Source organism: Bubalus bubalis, chromosome 9, assembly GCF_019923935.1.
Source record: "Bubalus bubalis isolate 160015118507 breed Murrah chromosome 9, NDDB_SH_1, whole genome shotgun sequence".
Classification (NCBI taxonomy): Eukaryota; Metazoa; Chordata; class Mammalia; order Artiodactyla; family Bovidae; genus Bubalus; species Bubalus bubalis.
The window spans coordinates 90,383,835-90,410,535 of record NC_059165.1 but is presented as its reverse complement, the minus strand read 5'-3'; the positions used below and the strand labels follow the sequence as shown (position 1 = coordinate 90,410,535).

Here is a 26,701-nt window from a genome sequence, read left to right as displayed (position 1 = left end):
TTGGAAGGAATGATGCTAAAGCTGAAACTCCAGTACTTTGGCCACCTCATGCGAAGAGTTGACTCATTGGAAAAGCCTCTGATGCTGGGAGGGATTGGGGGCAGGCGGAGAAGGGGATGACAGAGGATGAGATGGCTGGATGGCATCACCGAATCGATGGACGTGAGTTTGAGTGAACTCTGGGAGTTGGTGATGGACAGGGAGGCCTGGCATGCTGCAATTCATGGGGTCGCAGAGTTGGACACGACTGAGCGACTGAACTAAACTGAACTGAACCTTACCCAAGATGACAATACAGTTCAGTAGAATCATCTAGACAACAGCTTTCATCTCCATGCAAACAAGTCATTTTTCTTAACTCAGTGTTTTGTGTCCAATTTCTAACCAAGGTCAAGGACAATGCACAGAGGCCAAATTACAAACATTACCAGGCAAGACAAGAGGTCTTTCAAGGCCTTCCACAATTACTGACTACTGTGAGGAACACAGATATAGTATCCACTAGCAAAAAAGAAAGCGACTTCACTTTCACTTTTCACTTTCATGCATTGGAGAAGGAAATGGCAACCCCCTCCAGTGTTCTTGCCTGGAGAATCCCAGGGATGGGGAAGCCTGGTGGGCTGCCGTCTATGGGGTTGCACAGAGTCGGACACGACTGAAGCAACTTAGCAGAAGCAGCAGCAGCAGCAAAAAAGAAACATGGAAGATATACCTTTCAGTATAAAGACTCCAGAGGAGGGTAAATACTGAGTCAGGAAATTCCAGTACCTATAACAATGGATGAGAAAAGACTTTTCAACAATATTATGATCATATTATGATCACATACTATGAACATTTGGCAAAGTAAAGATCAAAAATATTTTCTTCTAAACTGATACCACATTAAAAAAAAACACAAATCAAAAACAAACAAACAAACAAACAAAAAACCTTTCACTCTGGGTTCAAAAGACATTGTAATGACATTGAGACATGTAGTATATAATTGTGTATTTAATGTCCAAAGTAACAAAACACAAGTAGTAAAGATGATGAGAACATAGAGGGATGATTACTATCTTAAGTGTTCAGATCAGCAACATGAACTAGAAATTAACACACTGGGATCCTTATTCAGGATGAGGCACTTAGAAGGAAAAACTATATTTATTTCCATTAAAAAAATTCATCCTACCCTGAGTTTTCAAGTACAAAATAAATGAAGTGCTGAAGGCTTTCCCTGCATTCTTTCCATTCCCCTTGACTGCTTCATTTATAAGGTTTTAAGGGAGAAGGCTTTCCCACCAGTCTTTGTACTCAGAATTTCTCGCCAGTGTGTGTCTTCATGTGTCTCTGCAGGGATATGAGACACCTGTAGGCTTTTTCACACTGCTGACATTCGTATGGTTTCTCTTCACTGTGAGTTATCATGTGTCCTTGCAAAGATCTCGGATACCTGAAGGCTTTCCCACACTGCTGGCACTGGTAAGGCTTCTCTTCACTGTGTGTTTTCATGTGTTCTCGAAGGGATGAAGAAGTGATGAATGCTTTCCTGCATTCTGTACATTCATAGGGTTTTACGCCACTGTGTGTTTTCACGTGTTTTCTGAAGTACTTAGGACAACTGTAGGATTTCCCACAATCATTACACACATAAGGCTTCTCTCCTGTGTGTATCCTCACGTGTCCTTGGAGGGATTTGAGATAGGGGAAAGCTTTGCCACACTGCTTACATTCATAGGGCTTTTCTCCACTGTGTGTTCGCATGTGTTCCCGAAGGTAAGTGCACCAGCTGAAAGCCTTGCCACACTGCTTACACTCATAGGGCTTCTCTCCAGTGTGCATTCGGACATGTTCTCGGAAGTGTGAGATGCCAGTAAAAGCTTTCCCACATTCTTTGCACTTATAGGGTTTCTCTCCAGTGTGAGTTCTCACGTGCCGTTTAAGTTGGCAATAATAACTGAAAGATTTCCCACACACATCACACACATAGATTTTCTGGCCATATTGACCTCTCTTATGTCCCTGAAAAGTGAGAGCTTTTCCAGATTTTTTACAGTCTAAGGAATGTTTACTACTGTGACTCTTCACGCATCTCTTAGATGCTCGCCCATCATCTTGACATTTATCAGGTTTCTCTACAAAGTCTGTTTCCCCAGCAGGGCTGAGGCACAAGACACAACTGCAGGTTTGTCCACATTCCTCACATGTATAAGGTTTTTGCCCAGTGTGAGACTTTTGCTGATTCTTCTTGAAAGAATGATCCCTGAAGGCTTTTCCACATGTAATGCATTGATGAGGCTGAATTTTAGTCTGATAACTCTCATGCACAGTAAGATCTATAATCCTGTTTGGCGTTTTTAGAGATTGATGATCTTCTTTACCTTCACAGAGACTTTCCACCAAATGATTTCTGGTCAAAACAGGAAGTGAATTATTAGGGATTAATGATTTGTTTATGGTTATTCATTATTATTTTGACTATATATCTGTGATTTTCAATGAATGGGCATGTTTTCAGCACTCCCTGCAACATGACAAAGTGCAACAAAGGTTAATGCTCTGGCTGAGGGCTCAAAGAGAGCCATAACTTTCAGTGTTTTTTACATGAGGTTTTCTAATCATCATTTCCTACTGAATTAAGTTTCTGATGCTCAGTATCTATAGCACACTTATAAAAATATTGTTTGTAAAATTTCTGAGTACACAATTGTTTATTAGCTAACTTTACAATTGTTTAGCTAAGTTTACACCTTTCTTTACCATCACATGAGTCTAACACTCTGCTGAAATCCCTCATCCCCCTTCTCCCTGTGGGAGTGCCACTCACCTCACACACCTCTCCTGAGTTAGATGCTGATCTCGTAGGTTATGAAATGCCCAGTTTTCTCCCAAAACAGACCTAGAATCATTTCTTGTGAATCTTACAACTTCCCGTTCAATGCATAGTCCAGTCTCCAAGATATCCCACTGAGGACTTGATACAATGACCTTAACTTGAGGGCAAGAACCTGCAATAATTGGAAGCATAATTAAATCATTGGGAAAGAAATGGGGGGGGGAAGGAAGGAGAGACCATATCTAGATTTCTTTCCATAGACTCATTCAAAAACGTAAAATAATTGTATAAAGGAAGAAAGGAGATGTGTGATATTGTAATCTATCAAACACACACACACACACACACATATTTGGTTATTGAGATGACCAACATGTACTTTTCAAACTGGGTCCTTATCCACAGTTTCCTGCTCAGGGATCTCAAAACCCTTGGAATTTCCTGAGCAATACAAACAACAGAATAATATGTGGTCTCTTGTGCTCATTTCCAGAAAATGCTTCAGGATAAGAAAGGTGAAATAGGTTTCCTATGATTCATAACAAGCCTTTTCCATCCCAATTGAGTTTATATTAATGAAAGAAAGTGTTGTAAAGAACCTGAGTATGGGGACTAATTGCCAATAAAGACAACCACGTGATTAAATGGTTGAAACTTTCAGTCCCACCCATATCCCTCAACACCCCCAAAACCTCTGGGGGTGGGGGAGCAGCTAGAAATCAAATCAACTGGCAATGGCCAGTGACTTCATCAACCATGCCTATGTAATGAAGGTATGAAAAAAAGGTTTGGACAGCTTCTGGGTTGGTGAACACATAGAGATATGGTGAGACTGGCACCTGGAGAAGCAGGGAAACTCCTTTTCAAATCTAGATGCATTTCTTACATCTAGCTGTTCCTGAATTATATCCTTTAATAATGAACCTGTGATCTAGTAAGAAGCATGTTTCTCTGAGTTCTGTGAGCTATATTAATATATTAACTGAACCCAAGGAGAGAGGGATGGCTATCATAGGGAAAAGGAGTCAAAATGGCAGTCTGTTCACTAATAAGTACCTCACAGAAGTAAAGTAGAAAGGAACTGGGCAAAATGCACTTTCCCAAATGATCCCTTTGTCAGAGGAGCTCCAAAAAGACTTCAAGTGGACAAGAATGGATGAAAACGATGCACGATACTGGATGCTTGGGGCTGGTGCACTGGGACGACCCAGAGGGATGGAATGGGGAGGGAAGAGGGAGGAGGGTTCAGGATGGGGAACACATGTATACCTGTGGCGGATTCATTTTGATATTTGGCAAAACTAATACAGTTATGTAAAGTTTAAAAATAAAATAAAAAAAAAAAAAAAAAAAAGAATGGATGAAAACTCCAAGAAGGAAGCCAAGTTAATGACACCTATCACCTTCTTAGAGACCTGAGTTGTGCTCCTAACAGGTACATCCAAATATCCCTCCCTGACCCAGAACATGCTCCTCCCAAGCAGGTGTGCTCCCTGGTGATCACAGGTACAGAGGCCCTGGATGAAGTCTATGGACCCAGCTGCCCCTGGGAGGTGGGACAGAGTACAGCTGCCAAAATGCTCCTAGAGAATGCTCCTCATGGGGAGGGTGGAGGACAGGTTAAGTGTAGGTTTAACTGCAGCAAGATCATCTCAAATGTGTACTGATCACAGGATAATTTTCACAGGGTGAAATCCATTATGCTTCTCTCACTGGCCCAAGGTGACAATGGAGACCGTGCTCACAGTTGTGAAATTAGGGAGCCTCAGGATTCTGATCAAGAGTAATAAAAATCAATTCTGTATAGTAACACTGTCATGGAAAAGCTATCTACTTTAGGTAGGTTTTAAAAAGGTGGGGACCATGTTTGCCGTTTTTTTCAAAATATTCCCATCCTCATCACTCATAAGAAAGGACATTGTAAGAAGTAACTGTTCGCTAAAGACTTAGTGCAGGGAGGAAGCCGTCCTCACCCACAGTGGCCAGGTTCCTGCAGGTCTCCAGCATCACGTCTCTGTAGAGCTTCCTCTGAGCAGGGTCCAACAGTTCCCACTCCTCCAGGGTGAAGTTCACAGCCACGTCTTCAAAGACCACTGAGTCCTGAAACAGCCACATGTTCTGTGTCAGCAAGACTCCTCCTTCACCCCCGAGTGGGAAGGATGGGGAGGCCAACAGGCGGGAACTGGACTCAGTTCCTAGGACTCCTGAGCTCATACTCTTGCAGGCAGTGATCACATGCCAGCAAATCTAATGCAGGTTCCTCAGTGATGGTGAGTGCTGGACACTGAAGCAAAGTGTAACTGATAAACACACACATAATGAAAAAGAACTGTTTTTAATGAAACAGAGCAGATCATGAGGCTGGACAAGTACTGAAAATGAAATCATTATTCATATGACTTGGAAATGGATATGGGGCCTGCTTGTAAGTTATTTCCTTGATTCTCCAAGAATAGGAGCATACTGTCAGGAGGTTGTGGACAGATTTTCCAGGACCGCTGCATCTGAACAACTTTCACTTTGACTGAAACAGCATATAAAAGCCTGGTCTGGTCCCCTCATATCTGACAGAAACATACACACAACACTCTGCCAGGATGAAGTGGACACCAAGGGCACAGACACAGGTCAGGGTCCAGGGCCTGGGACACCCGAGGAGTTAATGTCGGGTTAAGAGGAGGCCTGGCTCCTGAGGGATTGGTCAAGCCAGCAGGGTCTCTCTGATAAATAACCAAGTGCCCAGAGTACAAGGAAGATGCCCCACAAAGAAGAGCTGCAGAAGATCTGATGGCAACAGAGTTGAAGGTTACTTGAACAGAGAGGGAAAAAAAACACCTAATTATTATCTTTAGGACAACATAGGCTGACACCACACCCCTGAAATACAAAGCAAATGATTATTTTTATAAATTAGAATTTTAATCAAAGATATATTCTGGAAATCTAAATGATAAAATTCCTACTATATCAGCTACAAAGACAAGGCTACCTCACCTTGGGCTGCAACTGGGGTTTGCTAATCAAACTCCTGAAAATGTGGACTATTTGGGAGTTTGTTAGCGGTCCTAGGGTTAGGACTCAGCGCTTTCACTGCCTGGTTGCTCAGTTGGCTCCCTAGTCTGGAAACTAAGATCCCACAAGCTGTGCAGTGTGGCCAAGGGAAAAAAAAAAGGGACATTAGTCATCAAGGAAATGCAAATAAAAACCACAGATACTTCTTCATACCCACTAGGAGAGCTGTAAGACAGACAAGCAAGTGTTGGCGAGGATGTGAGGAACTTGGAACCTTCAACCACTGCTGGAGAGAAGGTAAAATAGTGAAGCCACTTTGAAAACAGTCCAGCAAATCCTTAAGATTAACACAGCACCATATAACAGCAATTGCACTCTAGCTATCTAACTACCCAAGAGAGGCAAAAGTAAAACACCAACACAAAAACAAATACACACAGACACACACAAACACGAGTTGTGACAGCCAAAACGTGGGAATAACTCAGGTCATCAACTGACTTGGATAAACACATTCAGTCTAATCTCACAATGGAATATTACTGGCAACAAGAGGAAGGAAATACTGATCCATAGCAAAAAAATCAATGAACTTTAAAAACATTATCAGAATTCACAAATGCCCACTGGCAGTATCATATCATTGCAGACTGCAAACTCACAAAAACAAATCTCAATGTATTTTGATCAAGCAAAACAAGCAAATGAAATGTAAATGTTTAAACAGATCCTTTAAAAATATAATCAACTTTTAAAAGCTGAGAGGGTGGGGAGCAGGGACATGTTGGTGTGTGTCTGCAGAAGTACAAGCCTTGGAACCTGGACAGTTGGGTGTGAATCTGAAAGAACCTGTGAGTGGCAGCAAGGTCCGTGTACCTGTGTGTTGCATGGATATGTGGGTCTGGGGGTGAGCAAGCACCTGCATGCATTTGACTGAGAACATCAGTGTCTGAGAACATCTGTGGCAGTATTGTGGGCCACTGGGCATGTTTGCGTAGGCATCAGGTGGCACACACCTGATTGTGATTTGCAGGGTTCACTTGTTCGCTCAGTTCTTATCTGCATGCATCTGTGCTCAGTGGTGTTTGATTCTTTGCAACTCCATGGACTGTAGCCCGCCAGACTCCCCTGCCCATGGAATTCTCCAGGCATGAATACTGAAGTGGGTTGCCATTCCCTTCTCCAAGGAATCTTCCTGACCCAGGAATCAAACCCAATTCTCCTGCATTGCAAACAGATTCTTTACCACCTCAGCCACCAGGTTCTTACCTACTGAGCACTTAAGCCTAAGGAGCTAGACATATAGAAGTGGACAAGGCAGGCCAAGCACCCTGCCTTCCTGGAGCTTGCCTTCCGGCAGGAAGACAAACCATAAACAACACTATAAATGTTATCTGGCTATGCTGGATAAATGGATAGAAAAGGAGAGCAGGGTGAGAGACAGAGAGCTGGGGGCAGGGTGCAGGTTAAGAAGCGTATTGGTATGTGTGTCCAAGTGTTCATCTGAGAGTGCTGTCTGAGTGTGTGTGTGTCCCAGGAGCAGAAGGCTGCCATCTGGCCCTCAGCCCAAGTGTCCCCCCGACATCCATGTGCCCTACTTGGCACCTCCATCCCAGGCAGCCCTCCCCACTGCCCCATGAGTTCCCCAAATGAGTGAGAGTCCCAGCATGAGCCATCCAGCCCATTCTCTCAATGCCACCCAGCCCAGACACCCTTGCCTTCCCCACATCTCAGTCTCACCTGGCCCCCTCCTTACCCCACCCAGCACTGCATCAGGGCTACCACTCGTAGTGTAATGGGCAGAAGGTTACAGACTGTCAAAACGGCACTGGGGTAATAACCTAAAACAACAGGGCTAGACTCATGCCACAGGGGAAAAAAAAATTTTTTTTAATTAAAACTAAAAACTGATTGTTACTAATACTAGTTTTCTTTCTCAATTATGTCTATAAAAATGTTTTAGTGGATAAATTCCAAAACATTTAATGACCATAGTAGAAAGAAAGAAATGGAGAGATGAGCCATATCCACAGAGAGACTATGATGTCACCTTCTCCCAAACATTTAAGAATTTTATGAAGGTACCATTCCAGTGCACAACAAGGTTTCTCTTAGGATTGGTTTGTTCTGCTTTGTTTGACTTAAAAACCACTTCTAAAAACTGAAATAAAAGACGAATTTCTAAAGACAACCAAGATTTTCTATGGAGTAAGGTGGTGGGATGTTTCCTAATGCACATTAAAACGTTTTAAACTACAGTGATTATGACAGGATGGCGTTAACAGAGGGATGAATAGATACACCTATGGAAAAAATCACAATGCACAGAAACAGGCCCAGCTGGATCTATGCCAGGGCACGTGCTGCTGGGAAGGGGCTACTGACACATGGGGCAGCAGCCACTGGCTATCTCCAGGGGAGTAAGAAATCTTTTCTCTTATAACTACGTGTACAATAACCAATTCACTGTGGACTTAACTGTGAAAGAACAAAGTAGGACACTCTGTGAGACACTACAGGGAAACACATTTATGACTTGAGCGTAGGATGACTTTTCTTATATATGGAAAAAAGAGTAAGCTACAAAGGACGAGATGGATAAATTCAATCTAAGTCTATTAAAGTTAAGAATTACCCAGAATTGGGGTGGGGCTGGGAGGGAGGTTCAAGAGGGAGGGAATATATGCATATTTATGGCTGATCCACTTTCTTGTAAGGCAGAAAGCAACACAACATTGTAGCAATTATTCTCCAATTAACAATGAATTTTAAAAAGTAAAAACTCAAAAGAAATGATAACTTACAATCTAGGAGAACATATTTGCCATACCTAGAAATGAAAAAAGATGAATGTCCACAGTATGTAAATAAAACATAAGAAATCAGTAGACATACAAATGAGTTCAAGGTGAGGAAACTATTTCACAGAAGATGAATTACCCATTGAAATAAATGCTCACCACCAATGGTTATCAGTAAAAACCAATTTACAATCACAAGCAGACCCCATTTCACACAAATGGACACAAAAGATGAACAAAATTAAGTTGGATTCTCCAAGTACTAGAAATGGCATGGAATAAACACTCAACTCCAGTCACCCCTCTACACTTCCTAGTATTTCTAACTTATCCATAATCTACAATCCCACAATTTTTCTCCTAGATATAAAATATTTATACCTTGCACTTAGAGTTGGGAGACAAAAAGGAGAATAACAGCACTGCTGACAAATCAAAAATAAATGTGAGGGACTTCCCTGGTGGGGTAGTGGCTAAGACTCCATGCTCCCAATGCAGGGGACCTGGGTTCGAGCCCTGGTCAGGGAACTAGGTCCCATGTACTGCAACTAGGAGTTCACATGCTGCAACTAAAGACCCCATGAGCTGCCAAATAAGTTTTTTTTTTTTAATGTGAGACAACCCAAGCCCCACGAGGACTGGATGGAGGAGTTAACTGGGGGAGCCCTTCCTCTGACATGAGCACGTTTGAAACAGACGGACTGAGAACCACAGAGACGCCTTCCGTGTGCCGCTACTGGTGTGGAACTGGTCACCTTCACTTACTACAAATGCAGCAGAAGCAAAACCAAATAAAACACTGCTGATGATGAGGGACACCTGCAAAGCTGCAAAGAATAAAAAAAGATCAGGACAATCGTCATCCAGGGGGCTGATTGCTGGGAGGTGCTATCAACCAACCAATGAATAAAAACCTACACCTCAAATACAACCAACAGACACCAACAGCAAAATCACACAGGGAATTATCTGGCAAGGATTTTAAAGCTATAGAAAATACTTCAATGAGTAATTACAAACACACTTGAAACAAATAAAAAATTGAAAGTCTCAGCAAAGAAATAAAAGCTACAAAGAAGAACCAAATGGAAAATTTAGAACTGAAATACAGTAACTGAACTAAAAAACTGGATGGTTTAAAATTCAGCATGAATATGATAGAGAAAAGAATCAATCAACTTGAAGGTAGGACATCAGAATTCAACCAATCTGATTTAAGGGATTAAATATGATAGAGTACCTGAAGAACTATGGATAACACTGTACAGGAGGCAGTGATCAAAACCATCCCCAAGAAAAAGAAAGGCAAGAGGCAGCATGGTTGTCTTAGGAGGCCTTAGAAATAGCTGAGAAAAGAGAAGCGAAAGGCAAAGAAGAAAAGAAAAGATATACCCATCTGAATGCAGAGTACCAAAGAATAGAAAGGAGAAAGTTTTCCTAAGTGAACAATGCAAAGAAACAGAGGAAAACAACAGAATGGGAAAGACTAGAGATCTCTTCAAGAAAAAGAGATATCAAAGAATATTTCATGCAAAGATGGGCACCATTAAGGACAGAAACGGTACAGACCTAACAGAAGCAGACGATATTAAGAAGAGGAGCCAAGAATACACAGAAGAACTATACAAAAAAGATCTTAATGACCCGGATAATCACAATGGTGTGATTACTCACCCAGAGCCAGACATCCTGGAATGTGAAGTCAAGTGGGCCTTAGGAAGCATCACTACAAACAAAGCTAGTGGAGGTGATGGAATTCCAGCTGAGCTATTTCAAATCCTAAAAGATGATGCTGTTAAAGTGCTGAACTCAATATGCCAGCAAATTCGGAAAACTCAACAGGGGCCACAAGACTGGAGAAGGTCAGTTTTCTTTCCTTTTTTTTTTTTTTTTTTTTTTAGAAGGTCAGTTTTCATTCCAATCCCAAAGGAGGGAGTGCCAAAGAATGTTCAAACTACTGCACAGTTGTACTTATTTCACAAGCTAGCAAGGTCATGCTCAAAATTCTTTAAGCTAGGCTTCAACAGTATGTGAACCAAGAACCTCCAGATATACAAGCTGGATTTAGAAAAGGCAGAGGAACCAGAGATTAAATTGCCAATATCTGCTGGATCATAGAAAAAGCAAGAGTTCCAAAAACACATCTACTTCTGTTTCACTGACTACACCAAAGCCTTTGATTGTGTGGATCACAACAAACTGGAAAATTCTTAAAGAGATGGGAATACCAGACCACCTTACCTGCCTCCTGAGAAACCTGTATGCAGGTCAAGAAGCAACAGAACCAGACATGGAACAACAGACTGGTTCAAAATTGGGAAAGGTGTATGTCAAAAGCTGTATATTGTCACCCTTTTATTTAACTTACATACAGAGTACATCACACCAAGTGCCAGGCTGCATGAAGCACAAGCTGGAATCAAGATTGCCAGGAGAAATATCAATAACTTCAGATATGCACATGACACCACCCTTATAGCAGGAAGTGAAGAGGAACTAAAGAGCCTCTCAATGAAGATGAAAGAGGAAAGTGAAAAAGCTGACTTAAAACAACATTCAAAAAACTAAGATCATGGCATCTGGTCCCATCACTTCATGGCAAATAGATGGGAAAACAATGGAAACAGTGACAGGCTTTATTTTCTTGGGCTCCAAAATCACTGCAGATGGTGACTGCCACCACGAAATTAAAAGACCCTTGCTCCTTGGAAGAAAAGCTACAACAAACCTATACAGTGTATTAAAAAGCAGAGACATTACTTTGCCAACAAAAGTCCTTCTAGTCAAAGCTAAGGTTTTCCCAGTAGTCATGTACAGATGTGAGCTGGACCATAAATAAGGTTGAGCGCCAAAGAACAGATGCTTTTGAACTGTGGTGTTGGAGAAGGCTTTTGAGAGTCCCCTTGGGCTGCAAGGAGATCAAACCAGTCAATCCTAAAGGAAATCAAATCTGAATATCCATTGGAAGGACTAATGCTAAAGCTGAAGCTCCAATACTTTGGCCACCTGATGCAAAGAGTTGACTCACTGGAAAAGACTCTGATGCTGGGAAAGACTGAAGGCAGGAGGAGAAGGGGATGACAGAGGATGAGACGGTTGGATGGCATCACCTACTCAATAATCATGAGTTTGAGCAAACTCCAGGAGATGGTGAAGGACAGGGAACCCTGGTGTGCTGCAGTCCATGGGGTCACAAAGAGTCGGACATGACTGAGCAACTGAACAACAACAATCTGAACAGCAGAGAGAAAATAGACAAAAAGTAAATGACAAGTGTCTTAGAGACCCGTGGGACAAACACAAAACATTAGTATCACTGGAGTCCCAGAAAGAAAGGAAAAGAGGATACAATAGGAAATTAACAATAGATTTAAAGGACTTCCCTAGTGGTCCAGAGGTTAAGAATCCATTTGCCAATGAAGGGGACATGGGTTTGATCCCTGGTCTGGGAAGATCCCACAAGCTGAGGGGCAACTATACCCGTGAGCCACAACGACTCAGCCTGCACTCTAGAGCCTGGGAACCACAAGAGAAGCCTCTGCTCACTGCAACTAGAGAAAGCCCAAACGTAGCAATGAAGACCCAGCACAGCTCCAAAATAAGTAAATAGTTCTTAAAAAAAACTGTACACACACATAAGCAAGTGTATCTGAAAAAAACAAAACCCTACACCTTCACATAATGGAAGAAAAATATCTTAACATACTTGTACAATGAGCCACAGGGCAGAAGACTCTCATCAAGGAAACAAAAGGGAAGAGCAGCCAAGTGTGAGTCACTCAGATCAGCAGCCTGCTGCCCATGGTACATAGGAGACCCCAAGTAAGAAGATCAAAGCTATGTGAAGTGGGGGTCAAGGGGTGCACCCAGGGCAGAGGGAGGGACTGAGCTTTCCCATGGAGGTAAAAAAAAGCCCCCTCCTCTGAGCTTCAATTTTCACCAGGAGGAAACGCTCAAGTTCATCCACTGTCTCTCAGCAACAGTTGAACCCAAGGAGACTTCACCATGTCCGACCGTCACACTTACTCAGGGCGCACACCTCACAATCCACCAACTCCCTGGATGAGGCCCAAAGCAAAGGTCATGAAACAGCCAGCCTTAGGGGACACATCACCCCCAGCACTTCTGCAGGTAGATCCCCTCCCCCACTCTCCTGCCATTAACAGCTCCTTCTGTGGTGGTTCTATGGTTCAAGGCCACCCATGTGGGGAAGGGCACCAGCAAGACCCCAGGGCACCTTCCTTCCCCTCGTTCCCAGGCTTAGCTTGTCCCCAACCCCAGGGGATGCACCGGTTTTGGGTCATTTACAGGAGACATGATGCCCCATCTCCGTGTGTGAATGAGGATCTGCAAAATTGCTGCTTCCTCCTGTGTTCCTGGATAACGCAGGGGAGGGAAATTTTAGGGCAGGTTTCTGGTTCAAGAAACTGGTTACTGCTCATCCCTTTGAGAAGACAGGCCTCAGTTCACTAACTCCTTGTAACAACAAGCTGTGACTCATCTAAAAAGAAGTGAGCAAGTCCCCATAGCACAGGTCACTGTTCCCAGAATTTCTGTGTCTGCTGACTGACTAATAACAGGAAGTGGACCAGCACCAGACACCCTTCACGGAAGAGTTGCTAAGATTCCTAAGAATCTTTTTCATTCACATCTCCACCCACTTCACATGAAGGGGTGGGAATGCCTGCATTTCTGGCAATTCTAATGGAGGACAGAACATTCCCTTCTCCCCAGAGGCATCTCTGGTTAAGTCCCAAAGACCCAGGAGAACCTGAGCCTTCAGGAAAGAGCAGAGACCTGAGATGTTACCACCGTCACTGAGGAGAAGCCAGGCAAGAAGAATTCAGTATTCTACACCTGCTGAAACCGGAAGCTGGAGGAAGAGAAGTTATTCGTGCTGAGCTGGACCAGAGGAGGCTGCTCCCCCATGTCAGGGGACAATGCTGAACCCTCTGTGAGCTCTGTGCTCCTGGAAACACGTATGGAAGGTGAAAGGACCCCTCACACTTCGGTGTTCTGGAAAATGGGAAGCTGCAAGAAACTGCCCCACTTGATTCAGAAAAGACTCACACGGAGACCCTTTGTTTATTCAGGGCAAGGCCAGATACTGCCCCCCAACCCCAAAGCCCCATTTCTGCCTCATTGTGATTAGGGGACCTGCTTGCCCCAATGACCACGCAGAACAGGTGCTTGTTGGCCAAACTTTGGTTCAGCCCCTCGACTTCTCCCTGAACTTTGGCCTGCTTCACTCCAGCCAGCACACATATCCCCAACGACAGGCTGGCCTCAGGGATCTACGGTCCAAGCACCACGCCTGGCCCTTCCTGGTTCTGGTCACTCCTCTCTGTAAAAGGAAAACTCTCCTTGCCCAGCTCTTGAGACACTTGCAGATCTTAGGGTCACGTGTCCTCTCTCCTGCAGAGCCCCCTGTGTCTGGTGGAACAGATCCTTCTCCCTCTGGAATAACTCATTTGAATAAAGGTCTCTTGTTAGAAGGTTTGGGTTGTTTCAATGCCACAGTCTTGACCAAGTGTTAATGGCTCGTGTGGAAATTAAGAAAGTGAAAACTACCTAAAAAAAATCAAGGGTGGAGCCAGAAGGGAGAGCCTCACCCAGTACCACTTGACATCAATTAGAGAAAGAAATGTGGACTGTGGACCCCAAGAGAAAAATGGAAAACAAGAATCATCAATTACAGCACCCAACAGAAAAACATGTACATACACTGCATCTTCTCAAGAAACTGGCTACCCAGCAACTAGCCAATGAGAAAAATTGAATTTTCCATTTTCTCCATGGATTTTATTACACCAATACAACCCCTCCCAATTCTCTCCTTTCTCCCCAATACATAAGTTTGTTGGACATGCTTATAGCTTTTGCTGTACCTCGTCTGTCCCTAATTGCAATTTTTTTGTTGTTCCCCAATAAATCCATTTTTCCTAGTAAGTAACTGTTATTTTTAAGATCAACATCCATTTTTTTTAAACCCAAACTTTACTCCAAGCTTCTCTTCCCAAATGCCCCTGACTCTGGGTTACTCCCCACTACTACCAAACTGAGGATCACTGAGAGGCAGAACAAGTCCCCCCTGACCTGGGCCGAGGATGCTCTGACCACAGGACCTCTGATTCTGTCAATGAGCCTTCCTCACACAGAAAAGTACTTTTCCGTGTGGTTGGCGACGCTGGCACATCCCTGAGATCCGAGCCTCGGCGCTCTGGCAACAGCATTTGCAATAGAGTCTCTCTGACCAACTGTGGACTTGACTTCATCTGTCAGGTCCCGGGAAGGACCCCAGAACCCGACCACCCGCTCCGGACGTTGCCTCGTCCTCAGCCAGACATCCAACAGGCCAAGGACGCGGTCGGAACTCACGAGACCCCACATCGCGGTCGGGGGCCGGAGACTCGAATTGGGACCCGGGAGCCCCATGAGCACCGAATAGGAGGCCGGCACGCGAAACGAAGTGGACGGTGGAGACTACCGTCCGGCCAGTTCGAACCAGCCCCAGCCAGTCTCAGCGCCAGCCCCACGCACTCACCATTTGAGCCCCTCACCCCGCATTCAGGTGGCTCTCTCCGTGGCCCTGCAGCCCAATGGCTCAGGCAGGTCAGAGCGACAGCGAGGGGACACCAAGTGTCCCGCGAGGTAGGTGCGATGGGACGCCCTGGCAGCACAGCGACGTCACCACGTCAGCGAACGTGCCCTCCCCCGTCCCTGATTGGATGTGCCTCTGGGAACACCCCCTCCCGGGCCTTGATTGACAACTGGTGAAGGACTAGATTGTGAGGGACAGGCCGGCTGGAGGCCACGTGGCCAAGCAGGGCGGAAGTACCGGTAGTCGGCTTCAGCCCTTTACTGCCTGGCTTATTATGTTCCAGGAGACTTGGCAGCGCCGGTGAACTCCAAGCCGAATCTACCCTTGGCCAGACGGACACAGCAGCAGTTCACAGGTTGCAGTCCCCTTTTCCCGAACATAAAAGTGCCACTCAGTTCCTTTCAGTGCTCCCTGTCCAGGGCTATCCCCAAAGTCTGGGAGCCAGGACAGGACGAGACAGGTGTGAAAGGAAAAATAAAATGGAGTCAGTATTACTAAGGTAGCGCTATAAACTGGAGCCAGGAGGTCACTGAAGAACTGGGGTTTAGGCAGGAATCAGCCCAGATGGAATGTGAACTTTTCAGTACTTACTGCTTTAATGCAGGCATCCAGAACATTTGCCCCAGTGGTTCAGAAAGTCAAGATACTTAAACGGACCCTTCCCCTAAATAACTCATGACAGCCTGTCTCTCAAGGACAAATATTTGGTTCCCTGTGTCAGTGTCTACCATAATTCATTCCAGGCAACTTTAACAGCCCTGTGGCTTCTCCTTTAATAAGCCTGATACTCTTTTCTCCTCTCTACAACATTCTTTCAGTTTTACACTGTTGATGAAAAATTAACAGTGAATCGAATAGAGAAGATAAAGAGAATTTTATTTAAGCCAACCTGAGGATTATAACCCAGGAGATAAGTTCCTTATAAAACTCTGAGGACTGTCCCACTTACTAAAAGTCTAAGGCAGTCATATACCTTTTTTTTCTGGTTGCTCTCTGCTGCTTATGGGACCAAACCAGGGATGAACCTGAGTGCCCTGCATTAAAAGGTGGATTATTAACCACTGGACTTCCAAAGAAGGCCTACTGCTACTGCTGCTGCTAAGTCACTTCAGTCTTGTCCGACTCTGTGCGACCCCATAGACTGCAGCCCACCAGGCTCCCCCGTCCCTGGGATTCTCCAGGCAAGAACACTAAGTCATATACATTTCTGAGACAAAGGAACATACATCAAAATGACACAATGACATTTCTCATAAAGTTCACCAAAAATACACAGTCTAAATCTGCAGGAGATCAGCATGACCCCTGACAGGATTAGGAAAGGAATATTATCTTGGAGTTACACTGCTGGTGGGAGAAGGAGGAATACTTTTTAAAAAATCTTTCTTGTGGAGCAGACACTCCTGCCTTTGAGAAGGTCTGCTGGTTAATGGAGCCGCACAAATCAACCCTCGGAAGAGCCCAATATGCTTACATTTTCTTGTCTTGCCTCAAAAACATAAATAGTATTCCATCAACTCAAATCCATGTCCCCCCGAACTGCAATTCTTAAGACCCCAAATAAAACTCTTTTTTCTTTGCAGACTCAATACCGATTGCTGTTCTACACAAGACAGGAGGGCATTAGGACCTCCTGAGGCAGAAATCAACTTGTGGGGAAAGTCACTGTGGATCAGTTCCCAGAGTACAAGATACTCTGTGATGCTCCCTGCAGGTATGCAGAAGCCAGCCCCACTTTGACATTTTACCTTTGGCACTAGGAGGTCCGTAGTCCCACACATTTGGGCTTGACCAAGTTCTCTGTGTCCCATTTCTTACCCCACATTAGGACACTCCTCCCCACAAGTTCCTGAATGTTGGGTCGCCCCCATATCTGAGCAACACTGAGGTTCAGAACAAGTCCCTAGTCAGCTTTTTCAGAGAACAGGAGCTCTATCCAGTCCAGCCATGTGGGAAAACATTCTCCAGATGTCTTTGCAAAACCATGAGAAAAAAATAACAGGAAACAGCAACAAAAAATAACCAGAGTACATGGGCTGATTGGCTGGGGTCAGAGTGACCTGCTTGAGCAGATGGAGAGAGAGGAGTGTGGACTTAGCAATGCCCGGTCAGCGCAAGTCAGAAAGCTGCTTGCACACGCACTGATTGTTTCTCTGATGTTCCTGCGGGGATCTTTGCTCCCAGCCATATGGTGCCCTTTGTACAGAAAATAACATCGAAGTTCAAAAGAAAAACATTAACTGGGGACATGACTGGGAACATGCGAAACTTATGTTATCTTAAAAAAACAGATACTTTCTGCATACCAAGAAGCTCGATAAAAGTGATGCAGCATTGAATGTCGGGGCTCTTGATCCTCGAGGTCTTGAGTTCTCCGGTCCCATCTTTCTTTCTATTCTGTCTGTGTTTTCTTATGCCCTGCGGGCACCCGTCTCTCGCTCTATGTTGCTGAGCTGGACTCAGCACAGCCACGCTGGTCTCATAAGCCATGCGCCTCACTCGCCCAACTTTCCTCCTGGTCCCCCTCCTCTCATTGAAGACGAAAGCCCTTTGCGGTGTGGTTGGAGCTTCTGCCCTATTGCAACAGTGTTCCTTTATCATACAGTCTCCTCGACTAGTCTGGACTTGACTTTATCTGTGAGGTTCAGGGAGGATCACCCCCGCCCCCGCCTCCCTTTGAGTCTAACGGCCCGTTGGAAGCCGTCCTGTCCTCCCTCCGACGCCCACGGGACCACAGGCTGTGTCCGGACGCCCTGGACCCCGCGCAATAACAGGACAAAGCGCCATGTCCCCAACCCACGGTCGAGATGGGGAACTCTGGTCGGGACCCCGGGATAAGACGCCGGGTCCCCGCCGACCCCCACTCCGAAGGGGGAAATGGGTCGGGACCCAGAACAGGACGTTGGGTCCCTTCCTTGCGGGACCCCTGGACAGGACGCTGGGCCCCCACCCCGCAACCAAGGGAGAACTTGTGTCGGGACGCGCAACAGGACGTCAGGACCCCACCTTGAAGCCGAGAGGGAGACTCGGGTCGAGACCCCGGGGCAGGACTCTGGGTCCCTACTCCGCGGCCGAGGAGGGAACTCGGGCTGGAACCCCGTGGGTGTGACGCGGGGAGACCCTGGCCAGCCGTCATTTTCGGCAAGTTCCGGTCCGTCCAAACAGGAACTTTTCTCTCTTAGGGCCCTGAGCCATGCACTCACCATCTTCTCCTCGTTCCGGGTTCTCCAAAGAGTGCCCTGCGACCTCGGTTAGTGAGAGCGACTGAGACAGGACACCAGATAACGCCGGGACTAGATCACACCAGTGCTACGAAGGTTGAGAGAAACTTCCCGGGGCTGGAAGCGCACCCGTAGCGTGCCCTGATTGGACGGCTTTCCAGGGCCCGCGCTCTGATTGGACGTTAATTCTTCCCCGCCCCCGCCTTGATGGACAGTTCTCCTGGTCCCATCCTATCTTGATTCTGGTTGTCTGGACTCCGCCCAGCCGCTGCTAATTGGGCAGTTCAACCAGACCCCTCCCTTGCCCCGAGTGACAGGCCACAGAGACACGCTTGGCTGATCTGCCCACCTGGGACTTGGGCTGCGCGCACAGCCAGTTCTGGGGGAAGGCGAACCCCATGGTGTCCGCTCCGCGGTTCCCCTGTGTCCTTCTCCTGCATCTGGAAGTCCAGACTCAGGTTCCCTGCAGATTGCTCCGTTCACGGAATGTGGACGAGAAAATACAGGTCATAGCGCTTTGTTGATGGAAATAAAATTAAACGAATAAACACATTTATTTAAGCCAAACTGAAGACCATAACGCTTAAGACAGCCTCTCAGATCTCAGAGGAATTGCTCAGGAGAAGCACGGTTTTTAGCACAGATTCCTCTCTCGTCAGAACATAATACATCAAACAAGTCAGGGCAACATTCTTCCAAGATTTCAAAAAGCAAATAGTCTTATCATTGAAGGAGGACCAGCATTGATGCCCCAGGAAGGGACGAAGCTAATCTTCATTAAAAAAAAAAAAAAAGTATTGTATTTTTACTTTTGTGCTAGGTCTTCCTTGGAGTTTGCAGGTTTTCTCTAGTTGCCGCGAGTGGAGTCTACTCTCGAGTAGCAGTTCGAGGGCTTCTCATTGCAGTGGCATCTCTTGTTTAGTGTGGATTCTAGGGCACTCTGGCTTATTAATTATGGCCCCTGGGCTTAGTTGCCCCTGGGCATGCCGGATCTTCCCAGACAGGGGACTGAACCTGTGTTCTCTGCATTACAAGGCAGATTCTTAACCACTGGACCACCAGGGAAGCCCCTAATCTTTATTTTTAAAACACATTTTACTTTTGGTCAGTGGGTGCGTTAATAATTTAAAGCAGATGGACAATGCATGTTCAATAGGCCACAAACAGATTGTTGTAGCATAAAATTCGACTTATATTGGGCTTCCCTGGTGGCTCAGATGGTAAAGAATCCACCTGCAAAGCCGGAGATGAGAGTTCGATCCCTGGATTGGGAAGATCCCTGGAGCAGGGAAAGGCTACCCAATCCAGAATTCCAGAGGCAGAAGCCTGGTGGACTATAGTCCACGGGGTCGCAGGGGGTTGGACAGGACTGAGCGATTAACACTTTCATTTTCGACTTGAATCAGGTATGCATCAGAATGACTTCCCCGGACCTCAATAGGTGAAAATCTGTTTCATCAATTTGGCGACCTTCAGTGTCAGGACACGGCGTGGACTAAGGTCACCATTCCTGAGTCCAGCTTAGCAACGTAGGGTGAGAGACGGGTGCCACAGAACATAAGAAAACACAAAGACAGAACAGAAGGAAAGATGGGACTGGGGAACTCAAGACCTCGAGGATCAAGAGCCCCGACATTCAATGCCGCGTCACTTTTATCGAACTTCTTGGTTTGCAGAAAGTATCTGTTTTTTTAAGATAACATAAGTTTCGCATGTTCCCAGTCATGTCCCCAGTTAATGTTTTTCTTTTGAACTTCGATGTTATTTTCTGTACAAAGGGCACCATATGGCTGGGAGCAAAGATCCCCGCAGGAACATCAGAGAAACAATCAGTGCGTGTGCAAGCAGCTTTCTGACTTGCGCTGACCGGGCATTGCTAAGTCCACACTCCTCTCTCTCCATCTGCTCAAGCAGGTCACTCTGACCCCAGCCAATCAGCCCATGTACTCTGGTTATTTTTTGTTGCTGTTTCCTGTTATTTTTTCTCATGGTTTTGCAAAGACATCTGGAGAATGTTTCCCACATTTCCCCCTTTTTGTTTTTGTAAAAGTAGTTAGGCTGACTGGGCCACTTCTTCATTAATTTTCTGAGGGCTTTTCTTGTGCATCTGAAGACTAAACACAAGATTATTTAAAAGCAGCAAAAATATATGAGTGCCTATAAGCCCGCCACCTATGCCTTTTATCCAGTCCAAAGGACTCAGTGCTTTTAGTCCATCAGCTATACCTTGTAAGGTTTTGGTTTGGGGTTACAGCTTAAAGATGCATGTTGCATGCCAATGATTTTGGCTTGTAATTGCTGTATGTCCAATGTAAGGTTATCAACCTTGTGTCACTGAGATATCACAATCCTCAGGTGTGTGTGTTATACTGCAGGGAAATTCATATCATATCAGCGTTTAGTCAGTCTCTGTAAATTTTGAAATGTGAACAGCTGCACTTTCTTTTTAAGATTGTATAGCAATGGATGTACAGCTATGCCATGTACAAAAAGCCACTGACTTTCACTCTTAAGAGGGTAACCGTTACAAAATGTGAATTGTATATTCGTTTAAAAACAAATGATAAGACCAGTGTAGCCTTGGTAACCCTACCTCCTGGTCACTACTAAAATATATTCTGTCTGGGAATTCCCTGGTAGTATGAGTAGGGGACTTCCCAGGTGGCACTATCGGTAAAGAACCCACCTGCCAATGCAGGAGACATGAGAGATGTAAGTTTGATCCCTGGGTCAGGAAGATCCTCTGGAGGAGGGCATGGCAACCCACTCCAGTATTCTTGCCTGGAGAATCCCATGGTCAGAGCAACCTGGTGGGCCACAGTCCATGTGGTTGCAAAGAGTCAGACATGACTGAGCAACTATCACTTTCACTTTCACGTAGATTCAAGCTCTTTTCCCATTTTGTTTTTTTAAAAACTGAATCGTTGGCATTTTGTTATACAAAGTTGTTTCAGGTATTCTGGGTACTAAAACCTTATCACATATGATTCAAAAATGGGTTGTCTCATTCTGTAGGGTGTCTTTTCATTCTCTTGATAGTGTCCTTTGATGCACAATTTTAATTTTCATGGAGTCCAATTTATCTATTTTGTCTTGTGTTGCTAGTGCCTTCAGTTCCAGGCATCAGGACATGACGTGCCTGCCCACACACAGTGCTCTCTTCTTGCCTCTGCTGTTCTTGCCCCCACCTCACTCTCCTCTAGAAACATTGGCATCTCCCTGTCCCTCAAGTACCCAAGGCCCATTCCCGCCTTAGGAGCTGCATTACTCTGCTTGGGCCGCCCAAAAAAGCACTGGAGACAGCAGGGCTGAAATTAACAATAATTTATTTTCTCAGGGTTTGGGAGGCTGGACCTACCTGATGAAGTTGTCAGCAGGGCTGGATCTTCTGGAGGTTCTTAGGAGGAACCTGTTCCAGGCATGTCTCCAGGTTTCTGGAGACTGCCAACAACCCTTTGCATGCCTTGGCTTGTACAGAGATCACACCAGGGACTTCCCTGGTGGTGCAGTGTATAAGAATCTGCCTGCCAATGCAGGGGACACGGGTTTGATCCTTGGTCTGGGAAGATCCCACATGCCTTGGAGTAACTAAGCCAGAGTGCCACAGCTACTGAGCCCATGCTCTAGAGCCTGAGAGCTGTAACTACTGAGACCATGTGCTGCAACTACTGAGGCCCATGTACCTAGAGCCTGCGGTCCTAAAGTGTGTTCTCCAGAACAGTAAAAGCCACTGCAATGAGAAGCCCAAGCACCACAATGAAGAGCAGACCCAGCTCACCTCAACTAGAGAAAGCCTGTGCAAAAAGCAACAAAGATCCAGTGCTGCCAAAAATAAATAAATAAATAAAAGGAAGATCACATCAACCTCTGCTCTGATTTTACATAGCTAAGACATGTCTGTCTCCTGGGCAGGTGTCTGTGTCCCAGTACACATCATTGGATTACGACGTACTCCAATCCATTATGGCCACACCCTGATTACATCTGCACAGACCTTATTTCCAAATCAGGTTTGAGAAAAGGAATATTTCCCACCATATCAGTAAACAAGGATGTCAGTCATCAGTGATTACAGCCCACCAATGAGAGCCACTGAACCTGAAGTAAATCAGGAAGGAGGAGAGTATCTGCCATCTATCAGCCATCAGACTGCATCCACTCCCCACGGTGAGCCCTGAGGAACTCAGGATGTGAAAACACAGGATACTGGCCCCAGGTAGCTGAGATGCATATCAAAGGAATGATTTCAGTGAGCCCAGACTTTTGCATCTTCCCATATATAGAAGAGTGCTAAATTTCTTAACTTGGGATATTTTATTTTCTTCAATTAACAGTCAGTTTTTGATGTTCTGACTACCTGCCCTTTGTTACAATACTTCTGTATAACCTGGCTCCTCCTCCCACTTCCTTGGAGCAGTTCTCTCAGGCTTACTTGAGATGCTGCCTCCAGGGCTTAAGTCCCTAAAATTCCCTCTGGGTAAAACATAACTCACAACTTTTAGGTTGTGAATATCTTTTAAATTGACAGGTTGTATGAGAGATTCCAGGTGGACATGAAATTGGTGGTGATGAGCAGGGAGAGGAGACATTACTGAATTCAGTATATATGCATACATGCAGGGGTTAATAGTCAGCCACTGTTGCTCTGGCTAAGCCATGAGAAAATCACCATGGGAAAAGAATAAAAGCAAGATACAACAATTAAGTATAATCCAAACAAAAGTACATCGGGTTGATTAGTCGGAGTCATCATGCCCTGCTAAGCTAAGGAAAAACAGGGTGGACCTTGGAATGCTGGGTCAGCGCAAGTTCAGAACGCTGCTTGTGCACATACCAAGATGTTTTCCCAAACATATGTGGGTCTATGACCTCCAGCTGGGTGATACCCCTTGTACACAAAAATAACAAAGGTAGTTCAAAGTAATCAATAAAATGGGAGATGTGACCAGGGACACAGGAGGCTGATTTTATCATAGCACAACAGATATTTCCTGCTTGCCAAAACACTAAATAAAAGGGATGTGGCTCTGAGGAATAAGGCTCTTGATCCTAGAGGTCGAGTCCCCCGCTCCCATCTTCAAAACTTTAATTCTGTCTCTAGTTTCTTTTTTCCAAATTGTGTCGACCACTTTTGATCCCTACCTGCTGTGCTGGCCACAGTACATACATGTCCTTATATATAGTTTAATAATCTATTTAGGTATCAACTGCCAGTGTTAGCTGAAATAGTTTACTCTTCTGCTATAATATTCACTGGAGAGACTGAATGAATGAATGAGTGAAATCTTCTCCATATCCCTCTCATCCCCTCATGTGTGCATGCTGAGTTGCTCAGTCATGTCCAACTCTTTGTGACCCCACAGATTGTAGCCCACCAGGTTCCTCTGTCCATGGGATTCTCCAGGCAAGAATACTGGAGTGGGTTGCCATTTCCTTCTCCAGGGGATCTTCCTGACTCAGGGATCAAACTCTGCATTGCAGGCAGATTCTTTACTGTCTGAGCCACCAGGGACGTCCTCTAACCCCATCACTGTGCTACATTTCTTGGTACAATTGTAAAAGGTCAATGAAACCAATAGGTAGATATGTTTGTGCTGGATTGTTTTTTTCATTGTGCATGTGACTGGGAGGTATATTTCCCAGAATCCCCGTCTCTATGATTTCAGGCTAGAATTCACCAACAGCCTAACTTGTATGATGTTTGGAAGGTACTAGTGAGTGAAGGGAGGGATTCCCTGGTGTCTCAGATGGTAAAGCATCTGCCCACAATGTGGGAGACCCAGGTTCGATCCCTGGGTCAGGAAGATCTCCTGGAGAAGGAAATGGCAACCCACTCCAGTATTCTTGCCTAGAAAATCCCATAGATGGGGGAGCCTGGTGGGCTACAGTCCATGGGGTTGCAAAGAGTCGGACATGACTGAGTAACTTCATGGAGGTCATGGAGTGAGTGAAGAAACCAATTACTCTCAGGGTCTGGAGCCATCACACACAGACGGGCCAGTGCAGAGAGGCTTGTTGGGCAACCAGTGAGGAGCTTCTGATCACCAGGCAGGTCAATCAAGCAAGTCCTCAAACCAAACACCCATTTTTTCTCTTCTATTTTCTAAGGGTCCTGACTCCAATTAAGCCTTTATTTTCCACAATCATAATCTGGTGCTAGATATTGAATGTCCCTCCTACACCATGCACTCTAGGCTCAAACAAACAATTATGCCCCTGACGAATACAGATGTTTGCCCATGGGTCCTTGTATGCTCTGCTCCCCTGTGGCTCAAGTGAGATAGCTTCCTTGGTGCTCCCCGAGTGACACCCCTGTCTTGTTGCACAGTGATTATGTCACTAGGCCCTGAGTACAGTAAGCTTTTCCTGGGCCTTCCAGGAGCCCCTTCTTGTGGCCACACATGGCCAGCCCCTAAAAGCACACAAGACAGGTACAGATTCACACGCTCCAAATAAGCATTCAGTAGGTACCCCTCTGACACTTTAAATCAGATTATTTAAAAAAAAAATATTTATTTGGCTGTGTCAAGTCTTAGTTCAGCACACAGGATCTTTAACTGTGACATGTGGGATCTAGTTACCTCACTAGGGATCGAACCCAGGCCCCCTGCATTGGGAGCTCAGAATCTCAGCCACTGGCCCACCAGAGAAGTTCCTGAACTTGAATTTTCAATGCACATTGTTTTAAATCATATCCTGGGTGATCACATATAAAGCAATGGGAAATCACATATAAAAATGGACTAATTAAACATTATGGGCTAATCATTTAGAGAGCAAACCCCTGTAAGAGAAAATGCCACAAACTGCTACATGTATTCACAGGAGCTTATCTCAATCTTGGAAGTATTGAGGAACAAGAAATGCAGGGTCATTACAGCCTCTCATAATGCAACTAGGGAAGTAGGTTTCCTGCATCTGTGGCTGCCAGATTATATCTGCAATGGGTAGAGGTAGGAAACATCCACTGTGAAGAACAAGATGTTTCCCACAGAAATCATGTAATTAGGAGAATCCTTGGACATGAAGAGGGTCACATGATATGAGAAAATCACTGAGGGATCTTTGGAAACCTGAAGAAGTAGCCTGATGGACCCCAAAGAGCCACAGGAACATGCAGGGAACTGTGTGAACCTGAAAACCAAAGAGGACCCACGATGAGGGGCCTTGTCCACACTGCTGAGCAGAGTCCACACTGCTGCCCAGCAGGTAACTAACATCAAACATGTGTCTGACTGGGGCTGTTCCACACAGGCAGAGCCAGAAGTGAGAAAGCAGTGCTGGAGCTCAGGCCACCAGGCTGCCCTGCAGCTCTGTCTCCTGATGGTACAGAAGAGCTGAGAATCATGGCTTCCTCACTCCAGCTCCAGACTTCATGCATCTTCCTCTTCTCAAAAACTTTAACTCAGAATCACTAACAGAAGGACTCTGGATATAGTTTCCCACCTTACCCAAGATGACAACACAGTTCAGTAGAATCATCTAGACAGCAGCTTTCATCTCCATGCCAACAAGTCATTCTTCTTAACTCAGTGTTTTGTGTCCAATTTCTAACCAGGGTCAAGGACAATGAGCAGAGGCCAAATTACAAACATTACCAGGCAAGACAGAAGGTCCTTTAAGACCTTCCACAATTACTAATTACTGTGAAGAATACAGATATGGTATCCATTGTCTACAAAGAAACATAGAAGACACAACTTTCAGTATAAAGGTTCTGCTGCTGCTGCTGCTGCTAAGTCACTTCAGTCGCGTCCGACTCTGTGCGACCCCATACACGGCAGCCCACCAGGCTCCCCCGTCCCTGGGATTCTCCAGGCAAGAACACTGGAGTGGGCTGCCATTTCCTTCTCCAGTGCATGAAAGTGAAAAGTGAAAGTGAATTTGCTCAGTCGTGTCTGACTCCTAGCAACCCAATGGACTGCAGCCCACCAGGCTCCTCCGTCCATGGGATTTTCCAGGCAAGAGTATTGGAGTGGGGTGCCATTGCCTTCTCCCCTAGGAAAGTAAATACTGAGTCAGAAAATTCTTGTCAGAAAATCTGAGTCAGAAAATCTCTAACAGTGGACCAGGAAATACTTTTCAACAATACAGACCTCATATCATGATCACATACTGGGAATATAAAACAAAGAAAGAATCAAAAACTTTTTGCCTAAACATACCAAGTTGCACACATGCACACACACAAAATGAAAATTGAAAACCACTTACACCCCTAGGTTCAAAAGACCTTGTAGGGACT

General features: G+C 45.2%; 1 protein-coding gene across 3 annotated transcripts; it reads right to left on the bottom strand.

Annotated features, from left to right (window-relative positions):
* Nucleotides 1-976: 976 nt before the first annotated feature.
* Nucleotides 977-18,592, bottom strand: LOC102415186 (zinc finger protein 77). 3 transcript variants are annotated; one of them, XM_045166631.1, is made up of 5 exons: nucleotides 18,439-18,544; nucleotides 17,542-17,810; nucleotides 4,795-4,921; nucleotides 2,813-2,993; nucleotides 977-2,395 (listed from the first exon to the last, which is right to left on the bottom strand). In XM_045166631.1, the coding sequence occupies exons 2-5, from the start codon at nucleotides 17,617-17,619 to the stop codon at nucleotides 1,300-1,302; spliced, it is 1,482 nt and encodes a 493-aa protein (XP_045022566.1). In that variant the 5' UTR covers nucleotides 17,620-17,810; nucleotides 18,439-18,544; the 3' UTR covers nucleotides 977-1,299. The 3 variants fall into 3 exon arrangements, with proteins under 3 accessions (XP_045022566.1, XP_045022567.1, XP_045022568.1); XM_045166632.1 differs by lacking the exon at nucleotides 17,542-17,810 and having other exon boundaries at nucleotides 18,439-18,592; XM_045166633.1 differs by lacking the exons at nucleotides 17,542-17,810; nucleotides 18,439-18,544 and adding an exon at nucleotides 15,179-15,585.
* Between the last annotated feature and the right edge of the window lie 8,109 nt (nucleotides 18,593-26,701).